The sequence below is a fragment of the Lithobates pipiens genome, unplaced genomic scaffold (genome assembly GCF_037356315.1).
Source record: "Lithobates pipiens isolate NorthernLeopardFrog02 unplaced genomic scaffold, aLitPip1_a1.2 Scaffold_16, whole genome shotgun sequence".
Classification (NCBI taxonomy): Eukaryota; Metazoa; Chordata; class Amphibia; order Anura; family Ranidae; genus Lithobates; species Lithobates pipiens.
In genome coordinates this window covers 381960640-381975001 of record NW_027507748.1, presented here as the reverse complement: position 1 = coordinate 381975001, position 14362 = coordinate 381960640, and the positions used below count along the sequence as shown (strand labels likewise).

Here is a 14362-nt window from a genome sequence, read left to right as displayed (position 1 = left end):
GAACACTTTTGGAATACTGGCCAGCCGGTTCCGCCTTTTTTTAACGCCAAGCCACATGGCGGAATATAAAATTAATCACATAGTGCTTGCCTGCTGTGTTCTGCACAATTTCTTGAAAAGACATTCAGCAAACTATGTGGTCTCAGTTGGCCCAGATGCAGATTTGCCAGAAAATGATAATCTCACGGCCCTTGAAGCTGCTCGTCCTGGCTTGCTCCCCCCAAAGCGCCTGCGAGGTCCGAACCCAATACTTGGAGTACTTTGAGACAATGTCTGAGAGGCATTTTTGTAATACATTTTTCTTTGAAACTACAATAATCTTTGTTTTCATTTACTGCTTGGCTTGGTTTTAGGAGTCTCATAGGCAAATTTATAATTTTTGTTGTGCCTTTTTCTACAACAGTGTAAACCCAAGTTCTGAGCAAGATGAGGGGACAGTCTCTTCTTCAGATAATCTTATTATGTTGTGGGTCTGCTACACACAGACACCTTGTTTTTGTTAACTAATGTATGAAGTGCATTACTGACCAAAATCTTGCTCATTTTCCACACCATGGCAGAAATATGTGGGGTCAGGAAAATGGCATGACTGGCAAAATTTACACATCACATCACTATGGGTGTTAATTACTAAAGGCACATCCACCATGCACTACAAGTGCACTGCAAAAGTGCACATGAAACTGCACTTGGAGTGCAAACTGGAGTTGCCTTTAGTAAATACCACCCATTGTCACAGAAAACAACAACTTTACTCCAAATACTGCTTTTGCGCATTGAAAAAGGAAGCCACACATTTTTGATAATTTAACTTTTTAATCAAAGCACATTTACATGTGTGTTTAGAAAAGGGTTTTACAACAAACCAACATATTGGGTGTATCAAAAACATTATTTGCGGTTATTTTTTTGTAACTTGGCATTTTTGTGTAAACAGGCATGAATCAAAGCGTAACATACAGAACACAGTAACTTACAAAGTTCAACTTTGAAAAGTGAAGACAATATCAGACATGAGTATGTACAAACTGGGCTGATATTGCCGTCATCACATGGGTTGTCACCCCTGGAAAAGCCAAAATTGGTAGATGCACACAGTGTGTCAAGATGTGCTATCTCCCATCATGGGGGATCAATGTACATGTTTTGGGGCTGCAACCCCTTCATCTCAGCCACTTTCCACAAAACACGTACATTGATCCCCCATGATGGGAGATAGGGCATATTGACACACTGTGTGCATCTACCAATTTTGGCTTTCTGTAAAATACAAAATTAGTTTTTTCAAAACACAAAAAAAAAACCCTAGCTAGATTGGGGTGTTTCAGACTCTCCCCAAAACATAAATGATGTTGTTCATTTTATTTTGAACATCATTGATGTTTTTCTGTATATTTTCTAAATCCCGATTGCACCCCATTATCTCCCAATCAGGATCTGGGTACTTTCACTGGTAAAATGTGATTCTTCTTCCACATTACCTAAAAAACAAAGCAAAAAACCCACCATGTATTATAAATATGACGACATACATTGATGATCTTGCCGGAAGCTGTGGTCTCCAACACTCACCTGTTGTGGTGACAATTTGTCCAACTTCAACGATCTCTCCTTCCTCCTCCTCTGCTTCTTCCAGAGTCTTCTCTCCCCTATGAGAATGTAAAAAAAGAATACTTAGCACACAGAGGGCAGAAATAGGAATATGAAACATTGCTTGGAAGTGTGGTACAATTGTGTTTTTTGGCCGTGTTCAAAGGTGAGAACATTATTGTGGACACTTTCTTAAGCTGGAATACTTACCTGCAGAATGATGTTTCTTACGAACGATTGAACCCGTGAACTTGAAAGTGGCCATTTTAAACTGTACAACATGAAATCAAACCACTTGAAAACAGTATGCAAGCAAGAATAATCATATGAACACACGACACCTACTTACTTGTTTGAAGAACACGCTTGATCCTTCTGTACTGATCGTGCTCCCTCAGTTTCAGGTCTGACCAGCGTTTTCTCAATTGATCCTTGGATCGTCATACCCCAAAATTCTTCTGAAGACTCTTCACAACTTTAGTCATGATCTTGGCCTTTCTGATATTTGGGTTTGGGTAAGGTCCATACTTCCCATCATAGTCGGTCCTCTTCAATATGTCCCTTTCCACCATCTCCAACATCTCTCCAAAAGACATATTTTTTTTTTTTTTTTTTTTTTTTTTTTTTTTTTTTTAAGGTTAAATTGTTTTTATTGAAAGAAACGGTATACAATACAAGTATAATGTACTCATTTCAGATGAAAAAGTGTTACAGGTACATGACAAATATTAAACAAAGTAAGAAAAAGAAAAAAAAAAATTATGCTGGATCACGGAAAAAATACAAAAAAAAAAAGAAAAAGGAACACAAGGGGAAAATAACAGGACAAAGAAAAATCCAAAAGACATATTTGAGGCCTTAAATCTTCTCCTCCAGGATCGGGACGTTTCAGGCTCCGGGCTTTCCTCGCCCTCCTTCTCGTTAGTGGAACTCTGATTGCGCACCTGTGTTCTTTCCGCCATGTGCTCTCCCCACTGCGCCGAAAGAGAAAAACTCCCAATTTATGGGGCTATTCCTTGATCTGCTGAGGGAGCTGCCCTGCCTGTGGCAGAAGAACAACCCATTTTATAATGACCAAAGAAAGAGGAAGGCAGCGCTGGAGAAACTTCTTGCTTTGGTGCGGATCATGATCCCCAAGGCAGACATGACCTATGTGAAGGGCAAAGTTGGTGCCCTGAGGTGTATATATCTCAGGGAGCGAAAGAAGCACCAGAATTCCCTGAGATCAGGAGATCCAGATGCCATTTATTACCCCAGGATGTTGTACTACGAGAGGCTGCATTTTATGGTAGACCAGGGGGAACCCATGCCACCACTCTCCAGTCTTCCTTCAAGGCTTCCTTCACCCCCAGCTGAGGCTTCTGATGTCTAACCTGGGCCTTCCAGGCAGCAACATGTGGAGGGGCCCAGCTTGAGACAGGTATAGCATTGTTGAACATATTTCTTGTTGTACATTTAATGATGTTAACTAGATGTTATTATTGATCAGTAAGTTGTGATTTAACAAAGTGGTTTACATCTCAATAGACAGTAGTGAGCAAAAATGTTTGGGCCAAGAATGAAAAATGCTGGGCTCAGAATGATAGTCTGTTCTATATGGTAACATTCAATTTGCAACAGTCATGAGCACAAAATGGTGTGATTGATGAGCAAAAAACTAAAACTATGTCCCATTTTCATACACAGGAAGACCTCAGCCAGGGGGGAGGCTGTGGCAAGTGGCAGCCGGGAGGTCGACCATCGCCCTCCTTCTCCTCCTCCTGCCACAACTACAGGAGTCCAGCCACAGCCTCGAAGGATGCCTGACGGGAAGTGCCTAAGGAAGACTAGAGAGTGATGGCCTGGGTTCAGTCTGGTCTGACAGAAGATGCAGCCTCTTGTAGAACCACATCCTGGGGACATAGATTGCATCTGCTCTTCCTGATCTCTAGGACTTCTGGACCAGACTTCTCTCCCTGAGATATGTACTCCTCAGGCCACCAATTTAGCATTTTCAAATTAGTTCATATCTGCCCCGGGGGCCAAAAGCTTTGCCAAATTGACAAGTTTCTCCAGTGCTGCCTCCCGCTTTAGTTGTTTGACACCTAAATAAAGGTTTTTTTTTGTTTGAAGAAATACTTGCGTATGTGTTTTACTTCAAAAAGGACAGTTTATTTGTGAGCAGGCAGGTACATTTCAAAAATACAAAGTTAAATGAATAACAAGGAGCACCAACACTAAACAACCTCCTGTAGATTAAAAAAGAAAAACAAAATACAAAAAAGATAATAATGGTTTTGTGGTAAGTTGAAACCCAAAACACACCCCAAAAAATGCAAAGATGAGCAAACTGTCAAAAAAGGAGATGTTGATGAAAAAAACAAACCACAAATTCACAAAAAAAAAAAAAAAAAAAAAAAAAAAAGATTGTGTAGATGTGACGATTTAAAATATTGTATTGCTGAAATGAGTAAAAAGACTCAAGAAATACGTTTGGGAGAATGTGTGACTACGAGCATCAAAAGAAGTTCATTCTTGTAGCATTGTAAAGAACAAGAGAATGCGCTTCATGAAAGAATTTTTAACATTGCAGCGTGACGAATGTGCTATATCGATTACGAGAGGTAGTTTTACCTGAGCGAGCACTTCTGTGTCCAAATTTGATTGTGAGCATGCGTGGCACCTTGTCCGTCGGAGTAGGCTACACATGATCGGAGTATGTCCGATCGGAGCATGTTGTCGGAAAATTTTATAGACAAGTTGGAAAACTTGGTCCGTCGAATACTCCGATGGAAACAGTCTGGTGGAGACCACACACAGTCGGATTATCCGACAACATGGTCCTATCGGACACCTTCCGTCAGAATGTCCGACCGTGTGTGCAAGGGCTTAGGCAGAATTTATATGGCATTTTCATGCCTCATGCCCTAAAGTGTTACCTTTTATTTTTTGGCACTTGTGTTTTTGCACACACAGCGTTGAGCAGCAGTTCAGAGCCGCAGTGCTTTTGTGGATATGGCTCCTTCTTGAAAACGATGTTACCTCCTCAGGTATGTTTTACATTACAATTACCACACCACAAAAATACTGCTCAATCAACACTCTACAATAACACTATGTAATGAATGATTACAATACAATTACAATAGTGTTATTGTATGTTGACCAGCATTTTTGTGGTGTTAAACAACAACACTTTAGGTCAAGAGGCATAATGCCATATATTATAAATTCTGCCTAACACTTTGCAAAAGATGCATTCTGAAGACACTATGTGTGGTTGAGTAGTAAGGTTACCACATAATGCCTTCTGAATGCAATCAATGCATCTTTTGCAAAGTGTTAGGCAGAATTTATATGGCATTTTCATGCCTCATGCCCTAAAGTGTTACCTTTTATTTTTGGGCACTTTATTTTTGTATATTATGTCTTTCATGTGTTTTGTACAGTGTTGAGCAGCAGTGCAGAGCAGCAGTGCAGAGCAGCAGTGCTTTTGTAGCATTTTTATATGGCATTTTTTAATGCTTCTGGCTCTGAATTCATGGCAATGCCATTATTCGTGCCTGATGCTAATGTTGTTTACATTTTATTTTTGGCACTTTTTTATAATGTAAAAACTTTACCACATTGAAGAACTTTTTGGAAAAAATGTAATAAAAGTTGAAATATTATATTAAAAGTTGTACGTATCATTTTTTTGTAAAGTTATCCAAAGGATTATTATCTAATCACAAAAAGAACACACTTGATTCATTTAAAAAAAATATTAAAAAAATAATCGGGTAGTCGTTGACTAATCGAAAAAATTATCGATAGATTAGTCGACAGACAAATTAATCGTTAGTTGTAGCTCTAGTGGACAGTGTAGAATAGTGGTCAGTGTAGTGTCATAGGTGCCAGCTCTGCAGCTGATCTGTGACATAAGGGGTAAGGGGTTTTATACTGTACTAGTCGAAGGGACTCATTGAGTGCTAAAAGTCTATGCGTCAGGGGGCGCAAATTACTCGCCTTGCCCTGGGCACTGACAATCCAAGCTATGCCACTGGACAGATCTTCCTCTCCACTGAAGTGGTGGGTTGTCGGTCAGGGTAACATTGTGAGGAACTACAGGTTCCTCGTCATACAGCATGTGTCCCTGCGAGATGTTTACCTCACTGGCTGCCCCAGTCCAGAATGGGCCTTGTCGCAGCCGACCTAGAGCTTGTTGGCCTGACTGGGGTGACCACTGGATCTAGATTATCCACCCCATCGCGCCAGCCTGGCTAATGATTGAAGATCCAAACAGAAAATCCTAGGTCCCATCATGGAACTACCAGCTAGGACTATCCATAGGTGGTGCTGAGTTTTTTCTGCCTTGTGTTCTACTCCTATAGGTGGTGCTATAACCCTACAGTCAAGATTAAATTGGTAGTAAACTCAGTTTTTAAAGCTGTACCTACGGGTAAGCCTATAATAGACTTACCTGTAGGTACAGCGAATATCTCCTAAACTTGCGGTGCTTTGGGGATATTCATAGAACATAGAAAAGTGACTGCAGAAGAAGATCAAATAGTCCATTAAGTCTGCCCTTTTTTTTTTGGGGGGGGGGGGGGGGTGTTGTTTTTTTTTTGTTAACATCAACTTTGTTGTCTGACTATACGCATAGGTTTATCGAAAGCATGTTTGAAGCCATTTCCTGTTGACTGTCTCACTACCTCTGCTGGTAGTTTATTCCAAGCATCAACTACCCTTTCAATAAAATAATACTTTCTAAGATTAGTTTTGAACTTCCCCCCAGTTAGTTTGAGGTCATGTCCCCGGTATGCCAGACCTTCAGAGCTGTGTGCCGCAGCCAAAGGCTCCTGTACACATGCGTGGGAGTGGCGTCATTGTTGCCCAGTGCACTAATGTAGCTGGAGGCTGTGAACCCGGAAGGAAGAACAGGAGAATATGGAAGCCCTGTCATCGGTGACAGTGCGCCACAGGAGGACTTGCAGGCGATGCAATCTAGCACATTAAGACATTGCCTTGCAGGGGATTTTATTTTTATTTTGTAAGCTGTGGTTTACTACCGCTCTGACAAAAGCTGTGTCCATCAATGGACGTAAGAGAAAATATGTTTTATTCAGTTAATTTTCAATGTGGGGAGAGCAGGAGCCAATATTACATATACAGATGTATATTGAAATACCAAGGATTACTATAATTTTGGCTGGCAATTGGAGACGATTGGCCATACACTGACAGATGGACTTCAATCTATTCTTGAGAAAAGTTGTATAAATCAGTGACTGTCAAGCTACTATACAAGCTATATGTGTACTAAGGATTAATCATGAGAATTACCTGCAGGCTGTGGGAATAGTCTTAGTCCTTGTACACACGGTCGGAGAATCCGTCGGAATGTAACCTATCGGACCGTGTCGTCGGATAATCCGACTGTGTGTGGTATGCATCGGACTGATTCCGTCGGAATATCCGTCGGACCCAATTTTCCAACATGTTGGAAATATTTCCCGACCAACTGGGCCGATCGGACATACTCCGATCATGTGTAGAGAATTTTGATCGGACCAAGTGCCACGCATGCTCAGATCAAATTCCTGCATCAAAGCTATTGGCTACTAGCCTGAATGTAGTCCCATCGTAACAAAATTACGTCATCACGTTCTGAAAGATCTGATTTTTTCGCCAACTTTGTCCGACCGTGTGTATGCAACAGTTTCGGACAAGATCCGACGGACAAAATCCGACGGGCAAAATCCGACGGATTTGGTTGTGGAAATCTCTGACCGTGTGTACGTGGGCTTAGATTTATAAAATAGGCAATTAGTACTACTGCTGAGAATTAAATAGCTTGTCATTGCATACAGCCCTTGGAGTATTTGAGTATGTGTCCTCTTCTTCAACTACACACTACCCAGTAGGATAAGACTATAAGCAGGATGTATCATACATGCATTCAACTACTTGACTGACTGACAACGAGGAGTGTCTCGGGTGGACATCATCCAGTGTATCTCAGGCTGTGCCCTTTTTCAGTGTGGGACAGTGACATACAACCTGCTTTCCCGAGAACACACCGTCCCATATTAGGAATTATTAGCATGGCCTTGTGTGATCTATGTGTTTTTTAGGTATATATAAAGGGGGTGTTTTTATATTAGGGGATGGATTAGGTCTGCAGACTGTGCGAATCATGTGTTTCCCCCCCCCCCTCTTTTGTGAAGGGGTCTTTTCCATTCACATCACTTTTGCAGTTGTGTGTTTTTAGTTGTTGGGCAGGGGTAGAACATAGGGGAGAACCCCCCTTTTCTCTTTTTTTGGGGGGTTTTCCCTCTGACCAAAATTATAGGGGGACATAGGGATTGGTGTTTTTTCTAAGTATTATGCTTTTTTAGGCAAAAAACAATTGTAGTTTAACTCATGCAGGTGTGTGGAGATCCTTTGTTTTTTTAATTTGTCAGTGTTGATGAAATCGCATGACAAGTCGCAGCCTATTGGAGACAATGGCACTGTTCCAATCAGAGCAACACCGATTTTGCAGAGCCACGCTGATTTGAAAGGCCAAAATTCCCAAAGAGCACATTCAAAACTACCAAACTTCCATCATCTCTTCAAAAGTGAAGGCTCTTAACCAAGCACAGTACATCCTAGAATTGCTACAAAAACAGGCCATTGTGGAAATTCCACTAGATCAGAGAGGCACAGATTTACTCTCCACTTTTCCTTGTGAAAAGGAAGACGGGAGAGCTACAATCAGTACTAGATCTAAAGAGCCTCAACAGGAAGATCCTAGTCGAATCCTTCAAAATTAAAAGCCTCCAATCGATATTACTAGTAGTAAACGCAAAAGTCCTTATACACCGGGCCTTTCAAAAATACCTACGTTTTGTGGTAAAACAGCAACATTTTCAATTCCAGAGCTTGCTATTTGGAATATCGACTGCTCCCAGAATGTTCATGAAAGTTCTATTGCCAGCGTAGAAGATGTCTATGACGAAACACGTACGGTATCACTACGCATATCACGTGACTTCCAGGAAGCTCAGCGAGTGGGTGGAACGCAACCAGAGTGCATGTTGTCCACCTATAGTTCGGTTGCCTATGCTTTATACCAGAAAGTGCAGCCCTTATGGGACTAGGCATTACGCTGCATGAACTGAATTTTTTGTCTGTTTGCTTTTATACATTTTTTTAAATAATCTTTTAAGTGTTGGTTATACTGCACTATGGGAGACAATTTCTCTTTTTTTATAAGGATTATGAAAATTACATCTATCACATCCCAGATATCCCAAGGCTGCTTGCTCGAGGAACTGCAAAGGCTGACACCAGTGGTTACCTACAAACCTAAGGAGCTACATGCGCATTACCCCTGTAGGGGTAGTAGGATATGGTGAGTGGGGACCCTTGAGGGGGAGCACGCAAGTCAAATGGCAAGATTATGTGATCACTAAAGTCACCTGCTACAACGCCTCTAAACACGAACAGTTACCTTCATTGGGATGAATGCACCTATGTGTTTTCTGTACATGGTGCGATAAACTGCATCTTGGCGTAATTTTTCATTTTGGTGCGATTTTTGAATTTTTCTGTTTTTTGGTGCAATTTTTTGCATTTTTTTTACATTTCGGGTTTATATACACCTTGATTTATGATTGGTACACTATATGTATATACTTATATGTTTTTGTATATGCGATAACTAAATTCGGGTGCGTCTTTTTTTTTGTAACCTTTTTTTTTTGGTGTGATTCTTTGCATCTTTATTTGGATTTGGTCTTTGGGTTCACTCACATGCTGTATTTTGGGTTTGGACACTATACGCACTGTTACAAGCAGTGGATCACTATATTCATGTCTGCATGTTTTATATACTAATTTGTAAGCCATTATATCTTTGGTGATAACTTCTCCTGTGTAGGATTGGTGTCCACACCTAGAGGGTTTAGTACTCACCTACTGGGATAGGTGGGGTGTGATAACTATTACACTATCACCTGAGTGTCTTTTAACACTCAGTCACTATAGAGTGATTTGGTAGAGCACTATTTGACATATAGGTAGCGCCACTCGCCCCTGCACATCTTCTTTCTTTCTACATTTGGGGAATACTAACCACTCCACCCCCTCCAGCAAAAGAGGAGCGGTGTTCTCTCCTGAAAAACTGACCGGAGCTGACCGCCTCCTCTGGAAGCTGATAAGAACAGATACTACACTTGATCTTAGCCAAAAGGCAGAGCCTTGTGGCTGATAAGGACCATTAGGAAAGCATACAACATCTTCCAATACCAGATGACTTGAAGGCTCATTCTACCAGGGCAGTGGCCACCTCATGGGCAGCATATTGTAGGGTGTCTCCAGAGACAATATGCAAGGCAGCAACTTGGTCCTTCAAAACCATGTTCATGTCACATTACAGAGTAGATCCTACGCAATTAGCGACTGTTGAGTCCGGAAGATCAGTTATTCAAGCTAATTCTTCCACCCACCCGTGTAGCAGAAAAGAAACGCTCCTGCGCACAAATGGATTACCAGACAGACTATATAATGTCACAGGCCTTGCTGCCCTCAAGGATAAGGGGTATCCTAATGATCAAAGAAATCAAAAGAGAAGAAAGGGTGTACCAGCCTTGTGCATTATCCTTTGGATATCTATTTATTAAAAGTAAAAAAAAAGAAAACTACTCACAAACGACTTTAGAATTCTTGCAATAAAATATTCGCCAAGTAGCAGCATAAAGTCTGAAAATTACGGAAAGGCGCGTATACAATTTTCCGTTTTAGTTGCAAATAGATGTAGAGGCCGCACTGCCTCGTCAAGACCCCTCTGTAAAATCCGGTCCTAACTCTTGTATTTAAGAGTCTCCATTTTAGACCATACACCATATATTAGTAGATACATGAAGGATAGGTATGCCCAGAGGCAGTCCATTCCTTCTTAAAAGCCCAAGGACACAACAGACAAAACAAACAAAAGTTTTTACAAATATTACAAATATTAGGCAGAATACCACACCAGATTATCTTGTTCATATTGCATTGCAACAAAACAAATTTTAACAGTGTATTATAATAAGCTATATATTTAGGACTTTTTGAAACCTTGGTTTGGTATAACACTTACTGGTTTGGATTGGATCCATATTCCAAGAGTAAATCGACTATCTTTTGGAGCCCAAGTAATGCAGCAACAAACAATGGCGTTTGTCCAAGTGAATTTACTGAATCAGGTAGGATTCCTGAAAAGAAACAAGCGACAGCTATAGCATCATATCACCCACAATTTAGTATTTAAAATTTAGATTACCATGATTTTCAGTGAGATCATCAAACCAATGATGCTAGATGTTTATGGTCTGCAGCTGGTTGGTGTGGCACAAAGGAAGTTGTACCTGACTCCTCAAACATCTAAGGGCCTTAAAGGCACAGTAAATGCAGTGCAATCCAAAAAAAAACATTCCCCTGCAGGTTAATGCCATAATGTGCTAGTATGTCCCGCAAATGGATGGGCTGCCGTACCAGTGCAAATGTGGCTCTCAGAGCCGCAATAGTGTGAACTAGGCCTTAGAATAGAGTTAGTGATTTTTTTTTTTGGGCTAAGAGTGCTGGAAAAAAAATTGCATTGTATTGTTCTGCACACATGCTATGGCATTAAGTGTGGATTTTTTTAAATGCAATTACAACTCAAAACCTCTGTTGGGTGATAAAATAACCTGGATCAGCAGAAGGAAGATTTAAATTCTGGAATCCCAGAGAGATATAGTAGCTTTATGGTATCATTGACCCCCTAACAGATTATCCATAAGGATTTCGAGAGATCTTTACTTCCACTTTTTTACTTAGGGCATTATAAACATACCTACCAGCACCTTGTGTTGTTCACCTGCAAAAGATGTGCACTGATCATGCAGTTTCATGGTGTCATTTGTTGCCCTGTATGCACAGCCTATTTTTTTTATTGAAAATGTATACTTTATTTTGCATTAAAATATATAAAAATAACAAATACTTCAACAAGGTACATTCCACCCTGTACTGCGAAGCAGCCATAAATACACTACATGGCAATAAAGTTTCAAGCATACAATAAATTACATTTATACTGCGGTATGATGCCTTATGCCTCGAACACACGAGCGGATTTTCCATAGGAAAAAACTAGGATGGTTTTTCCAACGGAATTCCGCTCAAGCTTGGCTTGAAATGAAATTACATTAAATTAAATTGCAGGCAAGACAAACTTAATAAAGATGATTAATGCCACAACTACTTTACCCACTTCATAATTCACCTACTGTAGTCACTCTTAAAACCTTTAGAGTAGTGAATATAGGTGGACCGATATATCAGCCGGCCGATATATCAGCCGATATTTGGCGTTTTTTAATTAATCGGCATTGGCCAATTGTGCTGTTAAAAAAGGCTGATTATATCTTCAGTGACTTGCAAATGACTACTGTAATAGAAGTCAATGCAAGTTGCCTGAAGACTTCAGTGGAACAACTTGTCTCCTCTCTGGGCAGTCTGCCAAGAAAAGAGCAAAGAGATACAATGTTTATAATTATCAATGAACTGAACTTGGTGAGTAGGAGATCTCAGTTTAACCATTTAAAGTTAACCGTTGCCACCAAAAAAAAAAAAATTGTTTAAAATTCTTAAAAAGAAAAAAATAATTGGAAATTTTATTTTTTTTTTTACTCAGCTTTAAATACCTGTTGCTAGGGGCTCCCTCATAGTCTGCCTTCTTCATTGCCTGGGCTGGTGACATCACTTCCCCTCGCGCCGCACAGTCATCTGGGACATGTGACGTGTCCCAGATGACTGTGCGGCGTATCACAGCACCCTGCACGCTTGTGCAGTGGGTGCCCGGCTGTGAAGCAACAGCCGGGTGCCCACAGTAAGAATGACGGCGCCGCGAGCGGAGCGGGGAACGAGGGGGGGCTTCGTTCTCCCGCATCGCTGGATCCTGGGACAAGTAAGTGTCGGGTTATTATTAAAAGTCAGCAGCTGCAGTATTTGTAGCTGTTGACTCTTAATTACATTTTTTTAGGGGGGCGCCCTACTTTAAAGACTAAATCTTTTCTAACACTTGATGCTTACAAGTAAAAATCCTGTATTTTCTGCTAGAAAATCACTTAGAACCCCCAAAAATTATATATATTTTTTTAGCAGAGACCCTAGGGAATAAAATAGCGGTCGTTGCAATATTTTATGCCACGCGGTATTTGCGCAGAGGCCTTTCAAATGCAATTTTTTGGGAAAAAAATACACTGATTTTAAAATCCAAGTTTTGATTACCTGTTTTTGTGTATTTAATATATTTTTTTTTTGTTTTCTAAATATATATATCTAAATAAGTGAACTGATTGGAGGTTTGTTTTGTAAATGTTTAAATGTAAGAAATTTTCTGTATCACTTATTACTTAAGGCTGCTTCCACACTGGAGTGGGCAGGCGTTGACGGTAAAACACTGCTAGTGTTAGCGGCGCTTTACCGTTATTTTAGCAGCACTATTCTGCTGCTAGCGGGGCACTTATAATACAGCTAGCAGCCGAGGAAGGGGTTAAATGTGCCCGTGAAGCGCCACTGCCAACTCGCATTGCAGGTGCTTCGGCAGCGGTGCCCATTCATTTCAATGGGCAGGAGTGGTGGAGGAGCGGTATACACCACTCCAAAGATGCTGCTTGCACTTGGGCTTCCACACAGACTGCAGGGGAGCAGTTTTGCAGGCACTTTACAGGTGCTATTTTTAGCCCAAAAGCACCTGAAAAACACCCCAGTGTGAAACTGTTAGATTTTATGAGATAAAGGGGAAGAAATAAAAAAATAAAAAAAAAATTCGGCCTAACATATCAGCCCAAAAAAATCGGCATCATACATCGGCCGCCGCGATTTCTAAATATCGGCATCGGCCAGAGAAAAACCCATATCGGTCGAACTCTAGTAGTGGATTCAATTTTCCGATCCCTGCTGTGGGGCAATTGTCCACCACAAATCACCAAGAGCAACTGCAACATCCTAAAGATGAGAGTGATTTCCCCAATACTTGGCTCTACTAGGTATCAAGAGAATTACAGCATTTAATTGGCCCTATGTTTGCCACTACGCACTTCACTGTGGATCAAATCCCATCTATGACCTGCATTGTACATGCTCATGTTTAGAGAGCCTCAGATTCAGAGGGTCTTAAAGCCCTAAGCTTAGTTAAACCAAATAAGCACTTTCTGGCATACAGCAGCCTCATTCAAAAAATATGGAACAAGACTAAGTACCTACAAGTTAAAGGGTATACAAAATACAGCCCAATATGGCATAATGATACCTATGTAGAGTTAGCAAAGTTACAACATGGTGCCCGCTAGAAGGCATGTGGGATACAGTACATCAAATTTTCAAAGATGTATTTCTACTACTACAATCAGCTGACAGTTCTAGAAAGACGATGGCAAAATAGGAGAGAGATTTAGGCCTCCTGACAGGTGACCACTACTACTTTTGGAAAGTCATATTTACCAACACAGGGGCTGCCCCGATGAATATGAAAAGTTGTGGGTACCGTGGCTCGATACCCCTGGATTCAGCCCAAGTGAGCTTATATACCAGAGAATCTTTATATGTCCTGGTAGGCAATAGGGGTATGATTCTTATCTAGCATCAATTGACCTCTGAGATACTACCTTTTTCTGAGTGGGTACTGTTGCTGCCTAACTGTGTAGATGTTATGCTGGACATGGGTTAGATGGCATTAATCATATCTGTATTTTTAATCTGTTTGTGCAAGTTGATCTGTGCCGCTTTGTCCTGGATT

General features: G+C 40.8%; 1 protein-coding gene across 2 annotated transcripts in view; it reads right to left on the bottom strand.

Annotated features, from left to right (window-relative positions):
- TEX14 (testis expressed 14, intercellular bridge forming factor) overlaps nucleotides 1–14362 on the bottom strand; it is a 758047-nt gene that overhangs the window by 522177 nt on the left and 221508 nt on the right. For both annotated transcript variants that reach the window (XM_077482232.1, XM_077482233.1), the window contains exon 3: nucleotides 10679–10793. In XM_077482232.1, coding sequence (XP_077338358.1) covers nucleotides 10679–10793 — 115 coding nt within the window. The remainder of the gene's footprint in view (nucleotides 1–10678; nucleotides 10794–14362) is intronic.